Genomic DNA, 27150 nt, shown 5'->3' on the forward strand with positions numbered 1-27150 from the left:
CCCCCCAGGGGACTGCGGCTGTGTGCTCTCTGTGCGACTCCAGGCCTCTGCCGCTCCAGGGCGCCCCCTTTGGCTGAGGAAGACACTGCAATTGCAAAATGTCACTAAGTATTATTGGAACGTGACTAGAGCCAGTGGGGGTTTCAAAGATCCCCACCTGCTTGGAATCAGCGCAATCCTCTGTCTCCCAGCAGAGGACAAGTCTCCTAGAAACGCCACGGGATGGGTTTAAACCCCAACTCCCCTGGCTTGTGCCCCTTTTCTCAGACTCAGCTAGTGCTTCCACCTGTTCTTTTCCTGGCCAGCCAGCCAGGAAGACCCTCCCTTGGGCTGACCATCACTGACCCCCATTTGCTCCCCTTGGAGAAGCCGTTCTCCGTAGGCTGCACCCCGATTTGTTCGAGGCTCCGGCAGTGGGGGGGGGAAGCTGTTTGCAAGGCCCTGCGGCCCAGCCTGGCAGAGGCACGGCCCTAGATAACCAGATGCAAGAGGAGCGGACAGCAGCGCACCGCTGTTGTCAGACTGTCAGGATCGATCTGCCAGCACCAGGGAGAGTGGCCCGAGCCAGTAAGGGAGCCAGGCTCAGAGGCATGGCAGACAAGAAGCCCCATGGGGCACTGGCATGTGTAACCTTGGTCATCGTTAGTGCCCTGGACAGCGTTGCTTCAGTCTGGCTTCGGGTGCCGAAGGGCCTGTCCCCCAATGACGCAGCGACTGGGAGCGCAGCGTTGGCATGGACGGATTTGTAGTGGCAGCTGCCCTGCCTAGAACAGCAGAGCTCTGCCTGCCGGCTCTCGTTCGGCCCTCGCACCACGTCCAGGACATGCCCCGGCCACTGGAGAACAAGGGCGCCTGGCTCAGGAGGCTGCGCTATTTTCACACGCAATGGTCTTGCTTTAGGGTAGCCTTTGTTCCCCTCCACCCTGGCCCAAATCCACGTCGTTAGGGGCCCAGTGGCCACTCTCTGATAGCCCGGTGTGGCTCACCCAGGAGCTAGCTGCCTGCCGGGGGCAGAGGGGGCTGCTTGGAAGGAAGGAAGGAGGGTTTGCAGCTCCTGGAAGCTGGAATCAGCTCAGAGCTAGTAGATGGAGCAAGTCCCATCTGCCCTCATTTCTGCTGGGAACCCCCTTCCACTCACTCCTGCTCAGCAGTCCCTACTCCTGCTAGAGGCCGGGCCAGGCCAGGCCAGGGACCAGCTGGGGGAGGCCGGGCAGAGCTGGGCAGTGGGCATGGAGCTCAGAGCAGCTTTGCATGGGAAGCCAGCCCTGGCAGCAGCAGAAAAAAGGCAGATGGGGAAGTGTCCTACCTTCCCTGGCTGGTAGGGGAGGAGGCAGGGTCTCACTTGAGGAACGCAAGTGGCTCCCTGTGGGGTCTTTTGGTCCTATCAGCTCCTGGCTCCCGTTACCCTGCTGCTAGCTGTTAGGCCTCCAGGCACAGCAGCGGTGGCAGCTGAGGGGGCCTGGCAGAGGCTTTGTTCTTGGTGCTGATGTGGAAGGCAGGCGGGGCTCTGGGTGACGGGGGCTGTAAACGTGGCTGGTGAACTCTGGAGGGGGCTCCTTGGAAGCTCAGGGTCTAAGCGTTACAATGGCGGGTGCTGAGCACCTTGGCAAATCTGGCCTTTATGCAGGTGTCTAGCCAGGAGCTGGGCTCGCCCACGGCTGCCCATGAATGGAGCCCCAGGGCAGGGGGCTGCCGAAGGAAAGCGGCTGGCTAGGAAGTGGTTTATATTGGAGTGAGAGCCAAGGGCCCTTTTCCATTTTTAAAAATGTATTTTAATTGGTTTTGACCATTTTAGAAACCACCACTATTGAAGTGGCAACGGCCACACTTGCTTTGGCCTTTGTGTTCAAAGGGGGTTAGTGACTGGCCCAACCCAACTTGTTACAAAACTTCTGCCCAGTCTTATGTCAGGCCTGGAACGGCCTGTGTTTGTGGCAAGCTCCCCTCAGCGACTGCCGCCACACACACAGCTTAGCATTGTTCCTGAAGGAAGGCAGAACTTGCCCCGGGCTAAGGAGCAGAACTTGGCCCAAACCGCTATGTACTCTGTTGCAAGCCTAGCTCGGCCTGCTCCAGGCAGCAGCTCCCCAGCGCGTCTCACCCAGTGGTGCCAAAGCACTTTGCATGGCACAGGCAAGTATCACCTCCAGTCTACTAGGGGAAACTGAGGCAGGGAGCGGTAAAGTAACTTGCCCAGGATTCTGCACAGGGAACACAACTCTCCTGCCTCCCTGAGTGGGGGCTGGAAGGAAGGTCCAGATGGGGAAACAGAGAGAGCCAGGCCTAAGGAGGGTGCAGGGAAGGGGGGTGGATCCATCACCACACTAGGGTAAGTCTCCTCTCTTAGGGAGCCAACTGCGCACGCAGCCAAAGCCAGTGCCAGGCTGGGAATGGCTCTGTGCAGGGGCAAGAGCCATTCCCAGGGGATGTGAGGAGCGTCTGGCCTTATTGCTGGTCTTCCTCAGCCCCTGGAGGGAGCAGCCGGGGTGGGGGAGGGGACCCGTGTGTTCTCAGGAGCATCTATCTTCAGAGAGCGGCTTGCTGGGGTCAGGCCTTGTCTGGGAGCAGTCAACTGGCTGAGCCGCTTGGCTGTGAAAGCAAAGCCGCCCGTTCGTGCCCCCACCCGTAGCGCTGGGCAGCGGGAGCTGGGCTTAGCCTCGCAGCAGGACGGCCAAGCCAGCTGCGCAGGGACAAAGGCCAGAGCTGAGAATGGCAATTTCCTCACGAGACGAGAACCATGAGCCAAGGGCTTCCAGTTAAACTGCCTCGGCCCCTGCCCTTCTCTCTGCCCCAGCCATGCCAGGAGCCGGAGCTTCTCCACCCATCTGGCCAGGGCAAGCCACCCGTGCCCCTGAGCTGTCAGAGCCGGCAGGTGTGGGCAGGGGAGGCCCTGGCAGAGCTGGGTTTGGTCTGGGCGCTGGTGCTTCCCAAAAGGAGACATTCACATGGGGAGCAGAGGCAGGGCCAGGGAAAAGACAATCATAAAACAGGGGAAAAAGTAAAAGGGTGAGTGGAAGCCATGAGAGCTGGGCTCTTCCCCCACCCTGCTGTGTGACCTAGGACAACTCACTTCCTCTCTGGCCTCTGATCCCCCCCCACCCCATGCCATTTTTCTGTGCTGCCTACGTAGAGTGCAGACTTTCTGGGGCTTGTCGGACTCTCCTTGTGTGCGTGGCTAGCACTGCGCCCAGCAATAACAATAACCCCAAGCTCTCTTACCCCTCTTTTCATCCATAGCTCTCCGAATGCTTTTCATTATCCCCATTTTACAGATGGGGAAACTGAGGCACAGGGCCATGAAGCAACTTGCCCATGGTCACCCAGCAGGTCAGTGGCAGAGCCAGGCATAGGGCCCAGGTCTGTTGAGTCCTGTGCTCCATCCGTGTGGCCACGCTGCTTCCAAGGCCCCCTGCTCTGAATGGGGACCTCCCTCTAGCTGCTAACTGAAATGCAAATAATCCTCACATCAAAGCCACAAATTGGGGTCTGCTGCAAAAGGTCGTCAGCGCTGAAGGGGTGGGGGTACTACCCCCAGCCGACTGAGATTCGGAGTAGCAGGGAGGCTGAAGCATGCAGCCATTCTCTGATGCCGTTAGCAGAGCGGGAAGGGCTGGGTGACTTCACAGCGGAGAGTTTGGATAGTAATGTCTCTCCGTCCGGAGCAAGCCCTGTCTGTGCTCTCCTTGCACGTGGGGGCAGACAAATAGTGATCACACCCTGTCAGGGAGCCCGCGGCTGCTGCGTAGCTTGGACACGTCTCTAACCTGGCTTTTCTGTCCATGCAGGCCCCAGGAATGGTGAGCTGCCCCCCCCCCCCAGCGAAGCTGGCAAGGCCTTAGCTTTGCACTTTGCTTTTCACAGGGGCAGCGCTAAACTCTGCCCTCTCACCCACCCACACAACCTCCCTGGGCAGAATCCAGCCCTCACTAGCTGCCTTAGTCAGGCTCCAGCAGCCCGAGTCTGCTGGGAATGGTGCCAGCCAGGTTGGCAGATGGCACCAGAGGCTGGGATCTGGGGGTAGCTCTTGCCATTGGACAGCCCCTGTGCTTAGACAGGCTGTCCTGGGGGGGGAAGCCCTTTGCAGTCATTTAAACTAGTTTCCTGGCTGCTGAAGTCAGCTTCAATGGCGTAAGGAGGTTTACAAGGTCTCGGGCGAACCTGACTGCCCCTGGCAAGCCAGTCAGTGCCCCTCTGTCAGCGGGCTTCCCTGCCAGGGGCCTGCTCCATCCCTCCACTGGGCACCCCTTCCCCCAGCAGACAGCGGTAGGGCTGGGCCGGCGGCTGAGAAGCCCTTACCCAGCGTAGTGGTTGATGGAAGCAGCCAGGGCGTTCCCAGAGCCCCCGGGCAGGGTGCAGAGAGGCTTCTTGATGGCGGCCTGCCAGTCCTGACGCTCCATCAGGCCGTTCACCACCTGCAGGGACAGAACCACACAGCTGGCAGCGTCCTGTCCCTGGCCGCTCGGGGGGGAGGGAATGAACCAGAGGGAGCCAGGGGGTCTCTGCTCTGGGAGCGGCAATACAGCCCCCTGCTCCAGCTGCTCCAGCCCAGCCAGGCCAGGGAAGCCTGGGGAGGTTTTGGGTGCCACCTCCTCTCCTTGGGTGCCTCTGGCAGCTGCCCAGCTTGGCTCCAGGGCACAAGCAGCAGAACCAGGAGCTATTTGTCCCTGGTGTCTTTTCTCCTTCTTAGCCTTTGACGGTGCTGGGAGGGCAGCGTGAGAGCGTGCCCCAGCCAGGCACCGTGACATCCAGCCCATGTCCCGCTGCTGCGCCTCCGTCCCGCCCTGCAGCGCCAGCCATGTGCCCCACATGCACCCACCCACCCCCTGGGCCTGCAGCTCCCTCTTCTTCCCTCCCATCCCCCAGCTCTGCCCCTGCCCTTCAGTCCTGGCCTCCGTCCCCTCCCCATTCCAGGCCTGGGGCTCCCAGGGGAGACAGGGCTGCCTGTGCTGTTTGGGACTGATGCTGCTGCCCAGAGACTCGCCCCCCCCCCCATAGCCCCCGCGGATCTGAGCCGCCATCCGCGCCCGGCTCTGTCTCCACCTACGCTCCCACGTCGAACTCTGAGGCGACGCAGGGCCAAGCTCTGCACCCCCAGCCTCTGCCCGGGAGCAGTGGCCGGAGCCAGCCGCACTCCAAGGGACTGGCTCATCTCCCCGTGGCCAGCGTAACAGCTGCCTTGCTTCCTGGCTGTCTCCTCACCTCGTACAGCAGCCCATCCCCGGCCAAGACGGCCACGGCGTCCCACTGGGATAAGTCTGCGGCCCGCACCAGCTCGCGGGCGTGATTCGGCCTCTCTGGGGAGAGAAACACAGAGCTGCTGGCAGTGGGGGCGGCATGGCCTCACATAACCATGGGCAGCCGGGAATCGGCACGGTTTCCTCTCCCTGCACAATCCTTGGAGACGGGGGGAGTCCAGCCTTCCCTGGCACGAGAGGAATCAGCCACAGGAGGTCACTTGGGCTTCCCAACCCAGGCTCCCAGCATCGGAGCCAGCTGGCAAGAGCCAGGGAGAGACCCCCCCAAGCCAAGAGGGGGAGTTCTCATGGCCAAGGGCACATGAACCATTGCTCCTAAGCTGTGGACCCCTGTAGGCCCCCAGGAAGGCTTCATGGGTGCATGGGAGAATGACACTCCCAGCATCTCCCCCTGCCTAGCTCTCCTCCCTCTGCTGCCACCCTTGGGTTCTCCTTGCTGCCAGGTGGGATTGCAACGCAAGAGGGGAGGGTTCCCCCTTCTCCTGCTTCTTGCCCCCTTCTGTTCATTTGAATACTGTGCATCCATTGGTCACATTTAAATGAGTTGCACTGTATTTGCATATTACAAGGCAGTACTGGTTGAGACGCTCCCAGCTGGCGAGTTCCTGATGTTACCTGGCAGGGTGGTGGGCAGAGAGGTAGAAATGAAGGGCCATCAGCTGCTATCCCAGGCTACACAGCCAGCTGTGCAGGGAGAGCTCAGCCAGACAGAAGTCCCCTACCCCGCGAAATGCCCTTCCCTCCGCCTGGCAGTGAGGGGCCCCTAGGAGGCAGCCTGGGCAAGGCAGAACCCGCCGGGTGGCTGCAGCGGGAGCAGACTTACCGGTCACAAAGAGGGTGAAGGCTACGTCGGCCTCGTCCAGCATCGGCTGCACTAGGGAGTGGAACAGCTGCAGCGCATGCCCCGTTCCGCTCTGGGGGTTCAGCAGCACCAGGACATGGCAGGGCCGCGACAAGAGTCCCCACGTCACCCCTGGACAGAGACAAGAGAGAAGAGATTCAATGTTGGCGGTGCCTCTCCTGAGCTTGCCGCGTTGGCCGATCCCGGCACAGCTCCCCTGGCCAGGCTGGGAATGGGTCAGTTGGGACCTGAGGAAACTTCCTCAGCCCAAGTTTTCAGGAACCTGACACAGCTGTCCCCAGCCTGGGGGGAGCCCCGTGCCTTAGCGGCTCAAGCTGCTCACTAGTACTGGCAGCTGAAGGCTGCTCAGACTGGACACCCAGTTCCACAGACCCTCCCGGCTGGGTCAGCAGCTCTGGAGACTGACGTCCTTCTCCACGGCACGGCTGGCCCCAGTCCCACATCAGCCAGCCTAGGGGGGTAGCCAGCCCCCATGCACCATGCAGTCCTGAGCCAGCCAGTCAGTGCCAGGTGGGGCCAGGTGTTTCAAATCTAGTCAAACTAAATGAGGAGGGAGAAGCTTGTGTTACTGCTGGGAGAGTTTGCTGGCTGGGCTCTGCTTTGGGGGGTTATTTGTTTTCTGCTGGCTGGTTTCCTTCTCCTCTTATCCCTTGTAGGACGCTGTCTAGGCCTATTCCCGGAGGGAAGAGATCCCTCCACAGAGCCCAGCTGGCTCCGCATCCCTAGGCTTATGCAATGGAACATGTACAGCTCATCCCCTGGGGTAAGAACCGCTGGGCCACGGACAGGTGAGCAGCAATCGGGGATTCACCATCGGGGTGGATTGAGGGTAATGGTTGTGGGGAAGGTGGGTGGAGAGCTGGGACTAATTGAAGTGTGTATGTTACTGTGAATGTCCCTTACCTCGCAGGAGCTTGGGAAAGGTAGCCACCTCCCTGCAGCACTAGCCCCAGCCAGTGGCATGGTCAGAACATTGATGGCTTGCTGCGGGGGTGGGTGGGTGTTTAGGTGCCATGTGATGGGCACCCTCGCTAACCTTTCTGTGCTGCGTGGGGTCTGCCAGAGGGGAGAAGCCACTGTGAAACTGCTGGTAAATGTTTCTAGATCAAGTGTAAAGAAAACAAGCCTGAATGAAACTTGATCTGGGATGGAGTTCCTGTGTCTTTGCCAAGCTGGGGGAGGGGCGCAGGGCATGGCAGGGACCAGGCGAGTATCACTGGAGCTGCTCTCGGGCCTGCCTGCGAGGAAGTGGTTTGATGGACGGTGCTCTGAGCGGGCAGTGACTGGTGGGCAGCACGGCTGTGGGATGGTGCTAGGAGCACTGGTTGAACTGGTGCAGCCACAATGCCGGCATTGCTCCTCTGAGCTAGGAGTGCAGGCTGGCGGGGTTAGGAGAGCGGCTGGGGTGTGCACCGGCAGGTAGTGTGTCTGAACGATTAAAAGCGCTTGTGGGTGAGAGCATCTTACAAGTATGGCAGAGGCCCAAAGCAGTGGGCCAGACCGCGCCTGCTCTAGTGTAGACGAGGGGCAGCAGCAGAGTTTCCATGGTCACCCAGGGCCAGGGAGAACAGGGTCCCTTGCTGCGTTTTTGGTTTCTTTAAATACAGTCATTTCATATGGAAGCAACGGGATGGCCTGGAAGACAGCCTTCCTACATAGATCCCTGGCTGACCGCCCTTGGCTGTGAAAAGCCCCCCCCCCCCCGCCTTGCACCAGCAACTCTGCCTTCCCCATTTCAAAACCACAGCTCATTCCCTTTGGGAGGAGCTATAGCGTGAGGGTGTTCACGGCTATTTTATCAGTGGTAGGACTGAGCAGCACAGTCCTCTTCCCCAACCTACAGCGACGCTAGGCAGGGGGAAGCAATGTGCTATGCTGGCTGAGCCATCTCCGCAGCGGCGCAGGCGTTTTAGGGTTGTCTTTGATCCCTGCAGTTTCCCCCTTCCAGGTGAGCAGCATGCGTTGCCATGCCCAGAGACTTAAACCCTCCTAAAACCCCGGAGCTGCTGAATGCAGCCTTCCCGCTGTGCGCACACTCGCTTGCGCGCTCTCTCTCACACACACATTTTTCTGCACATCCTGCAAGAGACGCGACTGGACACTAGCCCAATGTTCACAACCCCGAGTGTTCCCTCCGGCTCAGAGGACAGGTCGCAAATCAAAAGCTGCAGCCGGCCAGCACTAGACACACAAGTTCTTCTTCCCTCCCCTCGGCCTGTGACCGGGAGCAGCTCCCATCTGCTGCACGCTTGGCAAGCGGAAGAGGAAGGAAGGCGGGAGGGAGCGAAGGGTTTTGTTTGCGCAAAGCTTGCTGGGGGCCGGGCTGGAGGCCGCTCTGGGCCTAGTGAGACTGAAATCCTTGCAGAAAACACAGAGCTCATTAGCCATAGGGAAGGGACCGATGACGAAAGCTGCCATTTGTATCCATCCCCAGCAATTTCCCAGTCTCGTTCCCAATGGAATAGGTCCAGAGAGAGGGGGCTCATGGCAGGTGCTTATCGTTCACCTTGTAGTTATTAGTCTCTTGGTTCTCGCTTCGGTTCCGTGAGATAAGGCCCCATCTACACTGTAATTACACCTGAGTGAGGAGATGCCATTGTCACCTGGCCTGCTCATCACACTGTTCCAGCCTGGAGTCGGACCTTACACATGGCCACGAAGCTCAGCGAATAGGATTGATGTGGCTTTAACTGGGGTCTCTAAGCGCGTTACTGCCTCATAAGGCCAACACTTCAGGTGCTGTCCTCATTGCAACGGCGTTGCTAGCAGGTCAGGAGACAGCCACCTTGTCACTGTGGTCTGGAGGGCTCGTAAAGCTCTCGCTAAAGGTAAATGACGCTTGAAATGTGGCTGTGAAATCTGGGCAAGAAAAAGGTGTTAAAACATGGCAGGGTCGTGCCGAGGTGGACAGCAAAAGAAACTCAGGTGGAGGAGCCGCATTTTGGCCCTAGGTGGTATCTAGGTATCTGCCAGAGCTTAAGCACGGTTATAACACAGATGGGCCCCAGCCGTGTTTCACAAGAGACTGGGAACGGTTGTAGTAGAGTAGGCTGCCAGAGATGGATGAATGAACAGACCAAATGCAGCCTCTGTGGCTGTCTCTAAACAAGCATTGTTTAGCGTATTTCACACCTGGGCATCTCCGGGACTGATGGAAGGGAGCGCTAGTGTGAACAGAGTTGGGGTGGTTTTGCCATCTTGTGTCCTCACCCTGTAGGGAGCAGGTCTAAATACCATGTGGGATTAAGAGTTCCCAAGCCCTGTGCTCCAACGCTCCTGCTGTTGTGATCACAGGGGAGAGTTTATTCAAGGACACCAGTGTAATTCAGGCTTGTGGCTTGTCCAGGTCAAAGGACAGTGGATGCACTGCTGACTCCTGCTCCTCCTGGCCCCATCCATACCGGGGGTGGTAACCATCTCTCTCCACTGCCTGTCCCGGCTGCGGATATGAATAATGTCTCTCCTAACAGTGTTACAAACCAACCTAGGGTAGAGCCATCACCCACCCCCTAGGTAATCTGGCACAAGGCTTTGGCTGGCACCATTTGCAAAACATAAGCCCCTGTCCTCTCCTGAATGAGGAATCCTTGCCCAGTTAAATGGGTGTGCCATCGACCGTGTTTCCAACCCGTTGGGTGCTTGCCCTGTTCGAGCTGTACCTCGGACAGGCTTTCTGTGTGTGAATTAGAGACAGCGAGACCACGTACGCAGTTCAGAAATAGCAGGCAACGTTAATGATTAAGAAGAGCCAGGCTATTACTTCTGCCTTTGAATGCATCTGCCTCCAAAGGAAACATTCAGCTACCCTGGCAAGGAACGAAATCCCCCCCGAATTCCTCTCCCACGGCAGCTTTGGAGAAGGGTTGTACGTTAATCTGCCACCACTCTGCCCTCACGTGGTCGGTCCCCAGAGAGGGGTGCTGCGGGGCCAGGAGGGGAGGCTATGAGTGTGTTGGGGACATTACACAACTCCAGGAAGGGTACGAGGAAGCTGGGGGACTTGCACTAATTACATGATGGTTAGGAAGGAGGAAGGATGGTCCTATACTTTAGGCCCCCAGTTAGAAGTCAGGACTACTGAGGTGAAATCCTGGCCCCACTGAAGTCACTAGCAACAGGATGCTAGTCCCACTCTCCCTCTAACTCTGGGATCTCGGGTGAGTCCCTTCCAGCTTGGCTGGCAGAGGTTCTGAGCAACGACAGCTTGATTGCTCTGTTCTATTCGTTCTCTCCAAACACCTGGCACTGGTCACTGCTGAAAGACAAGATACTGGGCTGGCTGGACCATTGGTCTGACCCATTATGGCCGTTCTTATGTTCAGTACCTCTGAAAATCAGGCCCTCGGTGGCCTTGCTGTAGGTCACACAGTAAGTCAGTGGCAAACCGTGTCTTGCCTTTCATTTCCTGCTCTTCCCACCAGTCCTTGTTGCTGTGTGGGTCTGGGCTGAGTGCTGTATGGTGTGGGGGCTGGATGGGCAGCCTGCAGGCTCCAGTTCAAGCCCTGTTGAACAGATCTATTGTTAACTAACGCAACAGTCTCTCACTTCCCCCCCATGACTCCATCACTGCTGCCTTGTGCCGTCTCCGGCTGCAGGCTCAGGCCTTCGTAGAGGGCCATAAAGTCCAGCGGAGACTTGAGTGATTCAAGCCACAGACTAGGTGAAGTGCTGGGAGGACCTAGCCGCAGTCAATAGAGCAGCTTCCTAGAGCAGCGCACGCTGGAGGAGGGGAAGGTGGTTCGACTATGAGAATGGTGAGTGGTGATCGGCCAGGCTGAAGCACAGCTGGGGCTGGCCAGCATGGATAGGCCAGCTGGGGATATGTGCTTTAAGCCAACGGGGTGAACAACGCTGGAACGTTGTTTTTAACCCAGCTATACCCCAGCCCAGTACAGCCACCACCACACCAAGCCCTGCGTAAGCATGTTTGAAAGCCCTGTGGCTGTGGGGCTAAGCTGTTCATTACACAGAGGTTATCCTCTTCCTCCCCCAGGCAGGCGCTACCCTCCTCTCTGTGCCGCATTCTCCCCTCCAGCACAGGAATCATTCCCGTGGACCCACTGAATCCTGGAGGAGGGGCTAATCGGGTGCCCGGGGGGTCCCGCTCTGGGATCTAGTTTACAAAGCTGTGACAATGCATTTATCTCTGGGCAGCCGGGGGAGGGGGAGGTCAGGGAAGCTGCTGGTGACGGTGCAGCGCAGCCAAACTTCGGAACCAGCAAATTCAAGACTGTTTAGGGTGATAAAGTGAAAAGCAGGATAAACTGGGGGCATGTCTTGGCCCCTTTCTCTCCCTTCCCCCTCCTGATAAGCTGCTCAGGAGCCTGTGATGGGATCTGCGAAATCTCCTCCACCCCAAGGGGAGAAATTCAAAGGAAAGGGAGCAACAAGGTCACACCTTCCATTAAGTGCCTGACATTTGCATTTAACCCAGATGAACAAGATGCTTGCTGTAAATACCAGTGAATAATTAAACAAATGAAACCAGGCTGAGCTTGGAGATGGGCAGAGAGAGCAAGGAAGTTTCTGCAAACAGGTCACATTTCAGAGTGTGTTCACTGGCGCCACCGCGATGGCTCTCCTATTGAGTTTGCTCTCCTTGAACGTGGTTAGTGAATGGATGGGGACCATCTACCCTCCAAGCCTGAACCATCTTCGAACCATGTCCCGAGTGAGGGGTAGGGAAACCGGCCATATTGGCCCCGCGTCTCTGAACATGGTAGAAGTGGCCGTGTGGATCTGTATAGCTAGGCGCTTATATCCCCATTTTACAGATGGGGAGATGAGACAGAAGTGTTCAGAGCTCCTGCGGATTTAGACACTCCGCTTTCTGAAGCTAATAGGAATCGTGTGTCTAAATCCCTTGAGTGGCTTTGGAAAAAGTCTCAGGCTAACTGACTTGCTCCAGGGCACACAAGGAGTCTGTGGAAGAGCTGTGGGCTGAATCCAGATCTCCTGAGTCTCAGGTCGGTGCCTTAACTACTAAGCCCTCCTTTCCCCTCCCAGAAAGCCATTCTCCACAGCAAGCGCTGGAGGATAGTGACACGTGGCTCAAGCTCAGATTTCCTGACCCCATCAAAGAGAGAGAGAAGACAGATATTACCACAAATATTTGCTTGGTCATGTTCTGTGAAAACTAGTCACCAAGGAAGCAGCCCACGTTGCACAGCTGGGGAACTCCGGCATGGGTCTGTACAAACAAATCCACCAACCTTGCGGACCAGTCTACGCTCCAGACTCAGTATCAGCCAGGGGAGAGAGTGGTTAAAGCAGGCCTGGGCAGCCCTGGCATTCCAAGGTTGCGGGGGGGGGAACGAACACTAGACTGAGTTATAGCCGTTTTAGTCTGTATCCACAAAAAGAACAGGAGTACTTGTGGCACCTTAGAGACTAACAAAAGCTTATGCTCAGATAAATGTGTTAGTCTCTAAGGTGGCACAAGTACTTCTGTTCTTTTAGTCTGAGTTAGAAACCTCACCCTAACTTGAGCAGAGTTTAAACACACACGCTGGCTTCAAGGGCGGCTCCAGGCACCAGCGCAGCAACCGCATGCCTGGGGCGGCAAGCCACGGGGGGCGGGCTGCCGGTTGCTGTGAGGGTGGCAGTCAGGCAGTCTTTGGCGGCTTGCCTGCGGGAGGTCTGCCGGTCCCACGGCTTCGGCGGCGGGTACGCCGAAGGTGCAGGACCAGCAGATCACCCGCAGAAACGCCGCCGAATCCACATGACTGGCGGACCGCCCGCAGGCGTGCCACAGAAGGCTGCCTACGTGCTAGAGCCGCCCCTGGCTGGCTTTCCACAAGAGAAGTCTACACTCTACACAGCTTTAGGGACAGAAGGCCTCTTTCTCTCCCCCGCCCCCCTCCTCCATCGAGGCTGGCACTAGTCGATGCCATATCGATGGAGTGGGCGTCTAATACTGATTTACAATTTCTCTCGTCTCCTCACGCCTGCGCCCCTTTCTCACCGCGTCTCCTTAGCGAGACACGACTGCATTCCGGTTTGGGACAAACTCGCACGTGTGGCTTGACAGTCGGTGACGCTCCCAGGCGTGGGATTCCCGTACAACGCACCCTCGTGATCTCCAGAGGGACATCAGGTCTGGTCCAAAACACTTGCAGCACAATAACCAAAGCCCCTGTGGCAGATTCGTGGCAGCAGGCCCACCGGTCGGGGCAGAGCTGGGGCGGTCTGCCCACCCGGCAGCGGCACACTAGCTGTGTCGGAGGTGTCTTTTGTTTAGACACTGTGGGTGAAATCCTGGCCCCACTGAAGCCTTAGGGAGTTTTGTGGTGCATCTCACTGGGGCTAGGATTTGACTCTGGGGCCTTCTCTACAGCATGGCCTTGTTCACACAGGAGAGTTTTGCTGGCGTAGCTACACCAGCAAAACCCTCTAGGGTGGATGTGGCTCCATTGGTATTACAGTGCTTATACCAATCCAGCTTGTGCCGGCTCAGGGCACTGGCATGAGCATTGCTGGTATAAGTTATACTGGTATAACTGCATCCACACAAGGCTTTTACCAGCATGGCTCCGTCGGTAAAGCTTTCTCAGTGTGGCCCAGGTTTGAGACTAATGTGCAATTTACAGACTTCCGGCCCAGCTGTGTGGGTCTGGGGCAGGGGTTGGCAACCTTTCAGCAGTGCTGTGCCGAGTCTTCATTCATTCACTCCGATTTAAGGTTTCACGTGCCAGTCACACATTTTAACGTTTTTAGAAGGTCTCTTTCCAGAAGTCTATAATATATCACTAAACTATTGTTGTATGTAAAGTAAATAAGGTTTTTAAAAATGTTTAAGAAGCTTCATTTAAAGTTAAATTAAAATGCAGAGTCCCCCGGACCGGTGGCCAGGACCCGGGCAGTGTGAGTGCCACTGAAAATCAGCTCACGTGCCGCCTTTGGCATCCGTGCCATAGGTTGCCGACCCCTGGTCTGGGGCATGTGGGGGGTGATCCCTGACCCACAGGGCGGGGCTAGAAGAAGCCCCTTGGTTAGATGCAGTTATACTGGCAAATTGGCGCCGGTACAGCTTGTTTTGCTCATGGTGGTGGCTTTACTGGATGGCTATAAAACGCAGCGTTGTCACCATAGCTGTGTCCACATAGGGGCTCTTTGCTGGGACAGCACATCATGTTCCTGTACTGGTGCAGCGCTCCCAGTGTCGTCATGGGCTTACAGGCAAAGACTAAGCTTTCTGGGGTAGGCAACAGGCCTCCCTGTGCGGCTGTACAGTGCCCAACGGGGCATCGAGCTCAGTTAGCATCTCTCACCCCTACAATCAAAGCCTGAATGTCTGAGTGTGTTCCGCAGTGACTGGGGGCTGTGTGTGACCGCACGCGTTCGGCTATTCATGCTGGGGCTGGGGCTCGGTGCTGCGAGTACCCCGTGCAGACAAAGGCAGAACCAGGAGGAGGAGGATAGAACCCGCCACTGTGCATGTGCCAGTGCTCAGCTGTGCCGTGCTTGGTGGGGGGCGGGGGGAGAGAAGGACGACTCCCTCTTGATCAGCTGCCTCTGCACAGCCGGAGACTTGGTGACCCTTGTTACTGAGAGCGCTCGCCAAGGCTGGCTCATAAACAGCGGCCCCACCCTGCCTCCACCCCGCCCAGGCTTGTGCCAAGGGATTTCGGGAAGCAGCTGGTTGGCCCCGCCCTCTGGTGCTCATTATCAGTTCTGAACAGACACCCTCCTGCACAGAAGAGGTGCAGGGACCAACATGCTTTCCCCTTCGCTGGGGCCCCTCATCTGGGGCCCCTAAGCAGCCTCCACAGAGCAGAATATAACCCTATCAGAGTGGGAAGAGGACTCTATTGCAGCTAGTCGAATACACTAATCTATGACCCCGGCTTGTTCTCCCCTGAATTTGATTTTGCTTTTTCCTGCATTGCCTCTCTTGAAAATGAGGTTCCATTAGCACTGGTCCAATGCTGCCAAAGCTCATGATATTTGGGGGTCTTCGTAAAGCCCCAGCTCCTGGAGTCAGGTGATTGAGAATCTCAAATTTCATTGACAGAGTGAGAGTTTAGTTCCCCTGGCTGTGGAGAAATGCGAGGAAATGTGAAGCGACGACACCGTAAAGGCTCAGAAACCAGAAGGCCAAGAAAAAGAGCCCAAATACTTAATCATAGAAGATTAGGGTTGGAAGAGACCTCAGGAGGTCATCTAGTCCAACCCCCTGCTCAAAGCAGGACCAACCCCAACTAGATCATCCCAGCCAGGGCTTTGTCAAGCCGGATCTTACTTATCATTGTTTTAAAACAATCTCATGATTTTGGGGGGCCTGACTCACGCTCGTTGAACGTGTGGGCTTGCCAATGCTACTGCTTCGATTCAGGCATTTGTGGGTGGCCTGGGGACATGCCTAGGAGGAGACCCCATAACAGGTTGTGAAGAAGTGGCCCTGTTCACAATTGGCTCTTAGGAGTCCAGAGAGGAAAGCTGGGCAGGGGGGGTAAAAAGGAGGTGGCCACGGTCCTAGGCAGCCTGCGTTCTGACCTTGCTGTGGTCGTACTTGTGGAACTTGCTTTTACCCGGACGGACCACAGCATCCTGAGCCTCTTAGCACTTGCCTGGGGGAAACTGCAACAGCAAAGCCCCCATGCTGGCAGAGGAACAGCCGAGGTGGGAGGTGGCCAGGATCCCTCTGCTGAGCCCTTCCAGGGCGTGAGAGAAGAATGTGGCCATGACAAGCAGCTAGAAGGTACTTCCAGAGTCACTGGCGTGGGGGTCTGGCTATTGATGGGCCTTGCCAGCCCACAGTAGCAGACCACGGAGGGACATTACAGGTGTATCGGACTGTGGAGGCTTCTGTGTCCCCCTCCATCGCTCAGAACGGGGGGAGGAGGGTGAAAGATGCCAGGACTTGATGTGAAGATATGACCCCAGCAGGACCCTTCGGCACACCAAGATCTAAGAGATGCTCACAGGAAACTACAAGATTTCAACAGCCTCCCTTTTTCTTGAGTAACTCTGGGGCAAAGGGCACATCTGACGTCCCAGCAGGAGAGACGTTTACATCTGGCAGCCCGGTTCCTCTTTCGGGGATCAGATTAGAAGAACCGCCAGCAAGCTGAGTGTGCATCAGCAGACAGAGGCTGAGTCAGGGGAGGGACGTCTGCGGCTGATTTTCCTTCACCCCCTTCAATCACAACCCGCTGGGTGCAAAGTTCAGTCTGACTCCCTTTCTCTGAAATAAACTGGCTTCTCTGTGTAAGAAATAAATGAACTGCTGGGCTCACCAGCGGGCAGCAATGCCCCTATTGAGATCCTCATGCGGCCCCATCTCCGCAGTAGGAGAGCACCAATGATCTAGCATTTAAAGTATCTACCACAAAAATAGCTCCACAACAGAGTTTGAAACTCTGCAGGGTGGGGAATGAGAATCAAAGCAACAATCAGGCACGTCAATATCACAGCGATGGCCGCAGTGAGGCGCCTGGATTAGATAGGGATTGGGAACAGAGTATAGATTGTTTCACTTCTCCACTGCTGATTCCAATCCATCCCCAACCAACACTGAATGTTGTTACCATCTCAAAGAGTAATGAACCTTGTTACTACCTGTGTGAATAGAGCAGCTGGTCTCAGCTCCGATCCCCGGCATGCATCACATTCAAAATCACTATCACAACTGGTAAGTTTGAGCAAGGACGGAATCGATCCGGGAGACAGCTGCCGTCTACTCTTTGAGGTGGCCTCCCCAGGCTAAGCAGGAGGCAAGTCTGCCCTGCTCATGCCTCTGCTGTATCTATGCTGGGGAGGGTGTTGGTCTCCACTCCAGCATCCTTCATTAGCGTGAAGTTCATGTTCCTTTTAAAGGAGGGGAAGAGACACCATGGCCACGTTTAATAGAGACCTAGTGTTAAAGCAGCCGTGTAAGCACCCCGAGCAGGCGGTCTCCATGGCAGACTCAGTCCTTGGTCCCTCAGCAGAGACTGACTGACTGTGGGGTTGGTTCTGTGATGTGGATGCTTGTCCATGAGGAGCTGATGGTGACCCACCAACACATTTCACACAGGCCAAAGAGCAGCCCTGCTGGGGATGACTCAGATCACACGTTAAGGCCATGTCTACACTACAGGGACTAGTGGACTAGGTACGGCACTGTAGCTCTGCCACCATCGCTCCACTGTGTAGCTGCAGCCTACAGCAGTGGAAAGGTTCTTCCATAGCTGTGGGAACACCGCCTCCCCAAGCGACAGTAACTAGGTCAACAGAAGGATTCTTCCATTGAGCTTGCCACATCCGGACGTGGGATGGGATCCGCATAGCTATGGCACTCCGGGTGTGGATTTTTCACATCCCTGAGTGCTCTAACTATGTCAACCTAAGTTTTACGGGTAGACTAGGCCCAAGCCAGTAACCTAGAGGTGACTGTAGTGTCCCCATATCCTGTTACCAAGTCCCTGCACCACCCAGCCCTAGTTAAACTCCATACAATTTCATAAGGAACAGCATGCTCAGGAAGTGTCATCAACCAGGAGCTCGCTGAAGCCGACGGAATGATTCTCGGGTGCTTGTGAAACGTTTTCTCTCTTGTGGGTTTTTGACCTCCGGCAGCCCCCATGCCCCAAGCCAGCAAATCCCATCTGACTACGCCACGTGCTGGGGGAGCCTGTGCTAGAGAATAAGATCAAAGACTTTCTGCTGCCCCCACCGTCCTCCAGAGGCAGAGGGCAAATCACTCAGACGGGGCTCCGGCTGCCATGCTCTTCCTTCCTGTAGCCTCCCACCAGAAGCTGAGTGCTAAACAGGTCCCTGCGCCTACCTGCCGGCCAGTGGCATTTCTAGGAGTTCGTTTTAAACAGCTGGGAAACAACGTGCTAGTTATAATCAAAACTTAATGAGCATCTGTGCGCTTCCTGGGATTCTTGGAATGAATACACTGCCAGGCACAGCAGGGGCTGATTCAAGCAGGACGCTGGGAACTTTAGGGACCAGGCGCTGTAGTCAGAGTGGGCCTGGAGGCACCAATACAGCAGATCCCAGGCAGCAACTGAGCCATCCCGGCCTGCTGGGGGAGGCCATCTTCTCCCTCCTAGCAGAGAGCCCACAGGCTGAGGAGGAGGAGGAGGAGGAAGGAAAGAATGAATGCTGGGCACTGGGAGGAAGGGGTGACGGGGGGGAGAGGAAGACTTTGGTGTCATTGTACTTAAGATGGGAGAGGGTGGATTCCAGCAGGTCCTTTCACCTGACTCCACTTCCCCCAGCGCAATAAGAACCAAGCAGGCAGGTGAGTGGCGTTCGGAAGCTTTCTCCAGCCTGAAGGAGACTGCGTCCATCAGCGTAGTGACCATCACTCGGGCAGGGGGTCCTACAGGGATGGGGGAAAAACCCCTCCCTTCTCTGGAGGCTGCATCTATGCTATGGGCTTGTGCGAGCTGAGCCACAGCGACAGAGCTGCGCTGTTGTAGTCTCCGTAGTGTAGACGTGCCCTGAGGCCGTGACTACATTGCGCTCTCTGAAAGTATCCTCTTGCCCTGCGAACGGTCACATAGACCAGCCCCTGGTGCTTTCATCACCCCCTCCTCTAGCCCTACTCAACTGTTCCTCCCAGCACCCTGGGCTGGACTCTCCTTCCAGGTTCTCCTGATCCCTGGAACTTTCTGCCAAGTGAGAGAATGTAGCCTCCCCCAGGAGGCAGGTACCAGTCAGCTGGGGGTTGCACTGCTGCTCTCCCCTGGCTGAACGGGGTCACATGGCACAGTGGTTATAATGCTGACAGGGAGTCTGGTACAACTTTGTATTATGAGCGCTCCTAGGACCGCATTACGCATTACACTCCTAGGCGCTGTACGAACACAGAACAAAAAGACGGGCCTTGCCCAAAGTCCTTACAGGCTACTGCCACTGGCAGCTGGAGCAGCGCCAGGGCAAAAGGGGGAGACTTTCTGGAGCCCTGACTCAGCAAGGGATTTCAGCACATGACTAAGCACGTGAGTCATCCCCAAAGCCACATGCTTAAATGCCTCGCTGAGTCGGCTGTCGATCCTGGCCAGAGTTTTCAGGCGTGACTAGTGATTTGGGGGGGCTTCATTTCCTGGGTGCCCAACTGGAGATGTTTTAAGGGGGGGATTGGCTTTCAGAGCAGGCGGGTGAGCACTCGGCATTGTCTGAAAATCTGGCCCCATTCAGGTGTCCAATTGGGCACCTAAAGTCACTGGCCACTTTTCAAAACCTTGGCACATGTATTTAAGAAACGTGTTAAAACACAGCTCAGGCACTGATCTAGCAGGGGGCAGACTGGGCCAAATCCTGATGGAAGGGGATTCAGAGGGAGCCGTGTCTGATGAACTGAGCTTGGGTGTGGTTTTGAGCCCAGCTCCCTTGCGTATGTAGACAGGGCTGCAGTGGGAACATGCTAGAATAGGGAGCGCCGCCTCCCCTCCCCTGTCACCCCCATTGGAAATTTGGGAGCATTCAGCCTCTTGGCACTCTGCGATGGTAGCAGCAGGCCTGGAAAGCTCCTGAAGAGCTGCCACTCACTGCAGCTCACCGGCATTTTTACAGTAAGCAGATTGGGGCAGGGACCCTGTTTGGCTGTGCGTGTTCGTGTGCAGAAAGCGACCCTGGTCTGGGAGCGGAGCAGCTGGGCACTATACGCAAACACCAAGCCAGCTCCTGACCCGAAAGCTGAGCTTGTGAGCAGTTCGCGAATCCCCCCAGTCACAGGCGGGGCTAGTGAAATACCATCACCTTGCACCAAGGCACTGCACCGCGAGGACGTCTCGATGCAACATCGCTGCATCTCGCGAGTGGTTTCAGATGCTGGCGTTGGGCCGGCGGGTCTCAATGCGAACGCCTCCAGGTTGGCAGGGTGGAGTTGGCTCCACGAGGCAGTGCAGGGTGATGGCACTCCCGGGGAACATGCGGTGTCACTATCGAAAGCTGTTTTGTCAGAGGACTTTTGTACTTGGAGAGAGGTTTTTTTTTTTAATGGCCTGTTTTCTTTACCAATAAAGTGCACCCTTGCCCCTTCTGCAGCCCTCAGTGCTGGGGGGAAGCGGGGGGAGGGACAGGTCTGCACCACCTCTGAAGAGGTCAATTAAAGGAATTATAAATGTTGGGGAAATGCTGGTTTTTCTCTGTGGGGGTGAAGTTCACCCCTGTGCTGAGAGTGAAGTGCTGGCTTCCATCACGGGCGGGAGGTAACCTCCTCCTGAGAGAGCCTCCTGGGCTCCCCGACAGGAGGAGAGCTGTCCAGTCAGACCCCAGTACTGAGCAGTGCAAAAATCGCGCACGGCTCGGGAGCTGTGGGCCACTATCCTGATCTCTCCCAGCTCTCCAAGGTGCAAATGTCCAGATATACATGTGCGCGTCCGTGAATGACAACATGTCGCATGGGGCCCCATCTGTCATTTGTAGATGGTTGTTCTCAGAGCGGCGAGGTTTGCAACTCCTAGAGGCTCTCGTCAAATAATGTAAAAATCCATCGATTTCTTAGCCCTTTTCTACACATTTCCCTTCAGCGTTTGACACTGAGCCCCTGCTCCTGCAACGATCTCCACGCAAGCCAAACAGCATCCCACTGGTACACAGGAACCACAAACAGGCAGGATCATGTTACTTGTTAGTACAATGGGGCCTTCAGCCTTGTTTGGGTTCCCTAGGTGTCGCTGGAACACAATCATCAAACCATCTATCTGGTTTCTTTGTCCAAGCCGGCAAAGTAAATAAACAGCACAAATAGCAAGAGGTAAATTACCTTTTTGAAAACCTTGTCTCTAAGAATGAGGTGTTACCGAAGGAATTGTTTTTAAATGTGTTCTAATTTGAAAATGTCCTCTTAAAAATATATATATATATTTTTTAAAATCACACATTAAACACCCTCTCCCCTCAGGCTACTAATCACACCTCTTATTATTAAGAAGGGGGGGGGATTTTTAAAACTTCTACTCAGTTTACTTTGGGCTGTATAAGCCAATGAAATCTGGTTCTTAATGCTGCAGTGTTTGGACAACAAACAGCAGAGGAACTGCTTTAACAAATGTTTCCACTGGAATTTTATGCATCTGTTTTTAGAGCTGAGAAAATATTTGCTTTTAGCCTTAGGTTTTGGAAAAAGATGCTTTTGGAAATACAAATCTAAAGAGACAGTCAGCTCACATTTGGCCCAATGGTTAAACACACTAATGAGAATTTCAAAGTTTGATCATTGTGACGGGATATGTAAATAAATGAACCGGTGCATATAATTGAATCTCTGATCAGACAGTCAGATTTACACAGATCTAGCCAAATTCAGCCCTGATGTAACTTCACTGAAGGCAATGTGGCCTTTTATATTCCTGAGATTTGGATTTAAATGGATCCAGCTCCCATCACGTTGGCATCTGATCATCATAGCAAACTGAAAACAAAACCTAGGAATACGTTACCCGCCACTCCTAACAAACAACATGCTGCTAGCCATCCCCGGGCACGGCCACTCAGATCCCACCCAAGAGCATGCCCGCTCAGGAGGGAGATGCTTGATTAAATACGTGTCTCTCAACATGCACCGAAAGTCCCCACCTTTGGGAGCGGACAGATCCAGAGCAGATGACCCTCCCTTGAGAATCCCTGGCTACCAGCGCATATGTGTTTAACGCTGGCATCTGACTGCAAGAAGGCCCCAGGCCATTGGGGTGAAAAGAATTTTGCCAGGAAAAAGAATTAAAGCCCCTTCATGGCAGCAAATGCCAAGTTACAGCTTACAGAGCAACAGCTCCTCTACCACGTTACTTCTATCCATTAAACACAGGGCGTGTGCAAGGAAAGACAAACCCTACACGTGCACAAGGGATGCAACATACATCTGTTGGGACAACCAGAGCCAGAATAAACCAGGCCTCACCTATTCAATCCCCACTTTGGGAGACACTTCAGAGAGACAGAAACAAAAGGATCCCACCCCTATCACCAGCCCCGAAGCAGTGACTACGTTTGGATTCGCTCGCTTTCACAGCAGAAAGATCAATGCTAGAAACCTCCTCTATCCCCCAGTCTGTCACTTCATGAACTGAATTACAGCCAAGTGTTCTGGGCACAGAGTCAGCTGCCATCCCTCTCTGTCTGTCACTCCCTTTCACCGTCTCCCCTCGCACACGCTTCCCCTCAGGGAGATCTGTCGCAAAGTCTGAGGCAGTGGTAGCATCACCGCCCACGCAGGAGGGGAGGCAAAGCCGGGGCCTCCTAACTAGAGTGCCTCTCCACCGCAGTGGAGCAAGAGGCACGTCTCATACACACCAGCCAGTCGTTCCTTCTGGCCCCCATGGAGCCGGGGGAGGGGCAGTGCTCAGAAATACTGAGTCATGAAACGAAGAACTGGGACGTGGTCTTTAAACAGCCGCAGGATTTCAGGGATTCCTCCTGCGCCGTCAGCTTCTGCGGGGTCTTTCAGCGTGGCTCTGTCCCACGTTGCACCCTTAGAGGGGTGGGCTCGCCGAGGAGCAGTGGCACCAAGCTAGCCTTTCATCAGGGACAGCTCTGGCACCAACAAGCGGGCCATTTAACCCGTGATAGGTAAGGACTCGATCCTGCATGCTGCTGAGCACCACCAACTCGTTCAACTTTAAGTGGAGCGTGGGAGGCAGCCTGGCACCTTTCAGGATCAGGGCCTGATTTCTATGTGATTTCTGTTGTACAAACTTCAGCCAGCATAGCCTGTAGAGATAATGCTCACTTACATTCTACAGAACTGGGTTGAAATGTAAGTAGGCCCAAAAATCTAGTTTCTAACAATAGGCTCGACAATAGCTGGTAAAATTGGAGTGAAGTGAAATGAGACCATTCAGAGGCCAGTCACAGATAAGTTCGGCCGTAACCCCAGGGCCCGTCGTAAACATGCTTTGGTCCTCGCCGGTTATTACAAGTGTTTTGGAAAGCGCTATCTGTATTGATAGTTACTGGTCTGGCATTTACGCAGATGTTCATTAAGACAGTGCTCAGTGTTAAATAGCCAATGAGGGAGTAGCAATATTTAATGATGGCAGTGGAAATACAGATATGGTAAAAGGTGGATTTAACGTTATCTCATGGGGAGCATGATTAGAATTGATTATGCAAAGGGTAGCACACTGATTTGAGCTAGGCATGCCCGTCCACCATCGCAGTACTGTTAGAGGAAGGGCTGTATTCACTTTCCATCCAGGGACTGATCACCCCTGGGTGCACTGTTCATCTCAGAGTGGGAGTATCAAGCCAGTGTGTGGGGACGCTGTGATGCTTGTTTGCTTTATTTTAATCACTCGTCGTGTCAGCCTCAGTCCCCTACTAAATTTAGTTATCTAGAACCGTCTAGAGGCTCCGATGTTAAAGAATTCAGGTTGGTTTCATCCCTTATCTTTGAACTACGAACACATAAATCAAGGGTTATTCCTGGACCCTGGGGGAAAAGCTCCAAGAGCAGAAGGAACCTGCTCTGTGTTGGCTTCCAAACTCCCTCTCTGAAGGAGGTTTCTGTGTTAACCAGCTGCAACGCTGCCTCATGCCCCCGCTTCTTTAAGTGCTGATGGAAGGTGCTGGATTAGCAGCCCTGGAAAGCCAAGGCCCCTCTCCCTACAGCACTGATGGCAACAGCCTGGCTTTTCCCTCACTGCCGCTGCCCCTCAGCCACGCTCCTTGGCCCCTGGGCCAAGAGAGCCAGCCAGGCAGCCAATTGCAGCGATGGTGTTGGGAGGTGAACACTTGCCCATTAGGAATTGGCCTGAGACCACGAATCAGATTTCACCTGGGCCACTCAACAGCCTTCGTACGTCTTGGTCGCTGCTAATCTGGGCTGGATTTGTGCTAGTGACCTAGAACTGAGAGGCTCGTTTCTATTAATAGCCCTGAGCTAGTCACCATGCCCTTCCCCCTCCCAGCAAGCACGCAGTTCACAGGAGAATGAGACCGTGACAGATCCTAGGGAACTGTTGTGAAAGGGAGAGACCTGGGCTGAGCACCGTGAAGTGCAGTGTATGGATGGCTACGTGGGACACCCCCTCTGGGAAGAGGATTTGCTGACACTGCTGAAAGGCAGCTGATTTCCCAGTGTTGGCCTCTCCCTTTCCAGCCTCGTCACATGATGGATGTCATACAAAATCAGACCCTGAGGGACATGAGATAGGTGAAAGCCCAGAAGAACTAGCTGAAGGCAATGCTCCTCAATGTCACAGCTAGCGTGTAGTTCAGTGCACCAGACAAGCCCACTTAGACACATGGAGGCTTCCAGTGGGCCCCAGCCTCTCGAGATGGCATCAAGGGATGTGGTGTCCCGCTGAGAAAGCAAAGGTGCTTGGAGAATAGCCTTGCGGGGCAGAGGAAGGTAGCCAGGCGTGGTGCTAGCCCAAGGAATTTTGCTGCCATCTGCACAATCATTCAGCCCATCTGCTGCCGCTGGGTAAACACTGCGCTGCCCTGGGTAGATTGGCAATTGCAAGCGTTACAACTTTCTACAGAGTGTCTGAGGTGCAGTCGGTTTGGAGGCTCTCGCTGGGGGTAGCTGACAAGACTCAATATGAGGATGAGGAGCTGGCACATTTCCCAGGCCCAAGAGGGGCAGGAAGGTGGCTGGAAGATCCGGCAGCAGCCCTTTTTCCAGAGACTCTTACAGAGCTTTTAACTGTCCTGAGATCATGGGGGTTACTTTAGCCCCCTGAGTCATGTGGAAATGGGGACTTGGTCCCAGGACAGCAGAGCTCACTGCTGCTCGCTCTACATTGCTAGAACACCCGTTGTCCGAGTGTCTCCCAAAGCATCTGACACACGTGAATGAGGCGATTGTCCAAGCATGTATATTGAACGCAGGCCCGAGCTGCAAAGTTTGGATGTGGATCCAAACTATTCCAAATAGCTCGGACTCCTTCAGGCCAATGCTATGCACAAAGGTCTCTGTGCTATACAATGTGCAACCTGGATCCCTGAGATAAGACTCTTCCTCTTACCCCAGCCCCTGTGTACCTAAGTAGGTGCAACACAACTTTGAATCAAGCAGGGGCAAGAGAAGCGGGGGGGGGGTTCTCCCTCTCTAGTTTCCTGCAGAGGAAACCAGCATTGCTTTAAACATGCTCCTGCAGCGGGATGCAAAGCCTCATAAGTAGGAACAAGAGGATAAGGCAAACTGACACCTGCAGCCCACTCATCCCCTGGGCACGCTGGCTGGGCTGGTCAGACAGGTTTGGGGCTGGGAGAGGACAAGGCTGAGGCTCCCAGGAGTTCCTGAGTCTCACCCATTGGGTGTTACACCTCCTTCTAGCCCTTCCTCCTCCTCCTCCTCCTCCGGTCCCCGGGGAACCAGAAAATGGGCGGGGCTTGCACCTGTCTGTTACCTCAGCCCCCAGACACGCCACCTGCCAGGCAGACGCCGGGGCCCCTGCACCGCCAGCCCCAGAGCAGGGCAGGCAAAGCCCAGCCGGCCACGTGCTAGAACCAAGGGGGAGAGTTGGGGGAAGCCAACTTCCTAAAGGGGCGCTGGAGCAGCCGGCAAAGCCCGGGGGCCTGCAGGGGGCGGGGGAGGCTCCCGCGTGCAAGTGAATTTACTTTTGCTCAACTTCTGAGTCAAGTTTACAAGCGATAACCCCGGGGGGGGGGAGGGGAAGAAGGTGCCTTTCCCCCACAGAAACCCGCGCAGAGAGCACTGATCACTCACACTCCGCACGTCCCTAGGGAGCGGGGGGTGACTTTGACACACACACACCCCCACCCCTCTTGCTCGCCTTCCCCAGGCACTTACCTTCCTGCCGGGGGATCCTGGGCGCAGCCAGCTCCCTGATCTTCCCAGCCCACGTCTCCGCCAGCTTCAGATTGTCCCCCGGCTCCTGGGCCCCGCACACGCGGAAAGTCCTGGCGAGGCGCTGCCTGGCGGGCGCGGCGTCCCACCAGCCCTTGCGGAAGGGGTAGCAGAAGACGGAGAAGTAGGCGGCCGGCTCCGGCTCCGGCTCCGGCTCCCGGCCGGCGAAGGCGGAGCAGCCGATGCAGTCCGCCAGCTTCAGCGCGGCGCTCCGGCCGGCCGGCGCGGAGCCGACCCGCTGCATGCGCAGCTCCCGGCCGCGGGTGAGACTCAGCGCGTAGCTCGTCTTGGGAGCGGGGTCCAGCAGGGCGAACACCCCGTGGAGCAAAACTTCGTCGGAGTCGCTCTGCGGGGAGCTCGCCCCGGGGCCCGGCTGCCCGCCCTCCATCGCAGGCTCATTTAGCGGCTGCTCCGGCGGCACCTGGTGGGGCAGAGAGCGGGGCAGAGCCGCCGCCGCCGGCGCTGTCACTCGCAGGGACTGGCCCCTGCCGCGGCTGCAGCGCGGCTCTGACACCGGCTCAATGGCTCTGGAGCCCGCGCGCCCTGCTCTCTGCTGACACCCGGCGGCGCCTCTAGGGCACGGCAGCCTCTCCGCTTCCATTCATAACGCGCGAGAGACCCCGCCGCGTAGGGACTATCAACCATTGACCAGGCGAGGACCCGAGTCCTAACAGCTGCTTGGACAAGTTGCACTAGTAGGGTGACCAGATGTCCCGATTTTACAGGAACAGTCCCGATATTTGGGACTTTTTCTTATATCGACACCTATTACCCCCCACTCCCATCCTGAATTTTTACATTTGTTGTCTAGTCACCAGCCTGCCTCTTAAAACCAGTGGAGCAGGTGTGATCTAGGAGGTTAAAGTGCAGGGCCGGGTGTCAGGAGAGCCGGGCTGCCTTCCTGCTTCAGATTTGCTGTGATACCCTGTTCAAGTGACTCCACTGCCCTGTGCCTCAGTTTCCCTAAACATAAAATTGGGGAGAATATTGTTTATTAATTTATTAGTGTTGCAGTAGCACCTAGTAGGTGCCCCCATCAGGGACCCCCATTGTGCTAGGAGCTGTACAAAAAGACAAAAATCCCTGCCTCCCAAAAGCTTTCAGTAATATCTGCCTTTGTCAAGTACTATGAGAAAGTGCAGGGCACATTTTAAGAGGTTCGGCATGTGGTGCATGTTTGCGGGCACTGGAAGGGCAGACGTATGCAAGGCAGAAAAAAAAGACCTTGGATGGAGGATGTGGTATCCTGAGTGGATCAAAAGGACTATTCATCCACAAAG

The 27150-nt window shown here is 55.6% G+C and overlaps 1 protein-coding gene across 3 annotated transcripts in view; it reads right to left on the minus strand.

Annotated features, from left to right (window-relative positions):
• Nucleotides 1-27150, minus strand: part of SPHK1 (sphingosine kinase 1) — a 61177-nt gene that overhangs the window by 1918 nt on the left and 32109 nt on the right. For all 3 annotated transcript variants that reach the window (XM_044983888.1, XM_044983891.1, XM_044983890.1), the window contains exons 3-6: nucleotides 25814-26291; nucleotides 6079-6228; nucleotides 5200-5294; nucleotides 4297-4412 (exon numbers count right to left, since the gene is read on the minus strand). In XM_044983888.1, the coding sequence (XP_044839823.1) occupies nucleotides 4297-4412; nucleotides 5200-5294; nucleotides 6079-6228; nucleotides 25814-26291 (839 nt within the window). The remainder of the gene's footprint in view (nucleotides 1-4296; nucleotides 4413-5199; nucleotides 5295-6078; nucleotides 6229-25813; nucleotides 26292-27150) is intronic.

Source organism: Mauremys mutica, chromosome 12, assembly GCF_020497125.1.
Source record: "Mauremys mutica isolate MM-2020 ecotype Southern chromosome 12, ASM2049712v1, whole genome shotgun sequence".
NCBI lineage: Eukaryota > Metazoa > Chordata > Testudines > Geoemydidae > Mauremys > Mauremys mutica.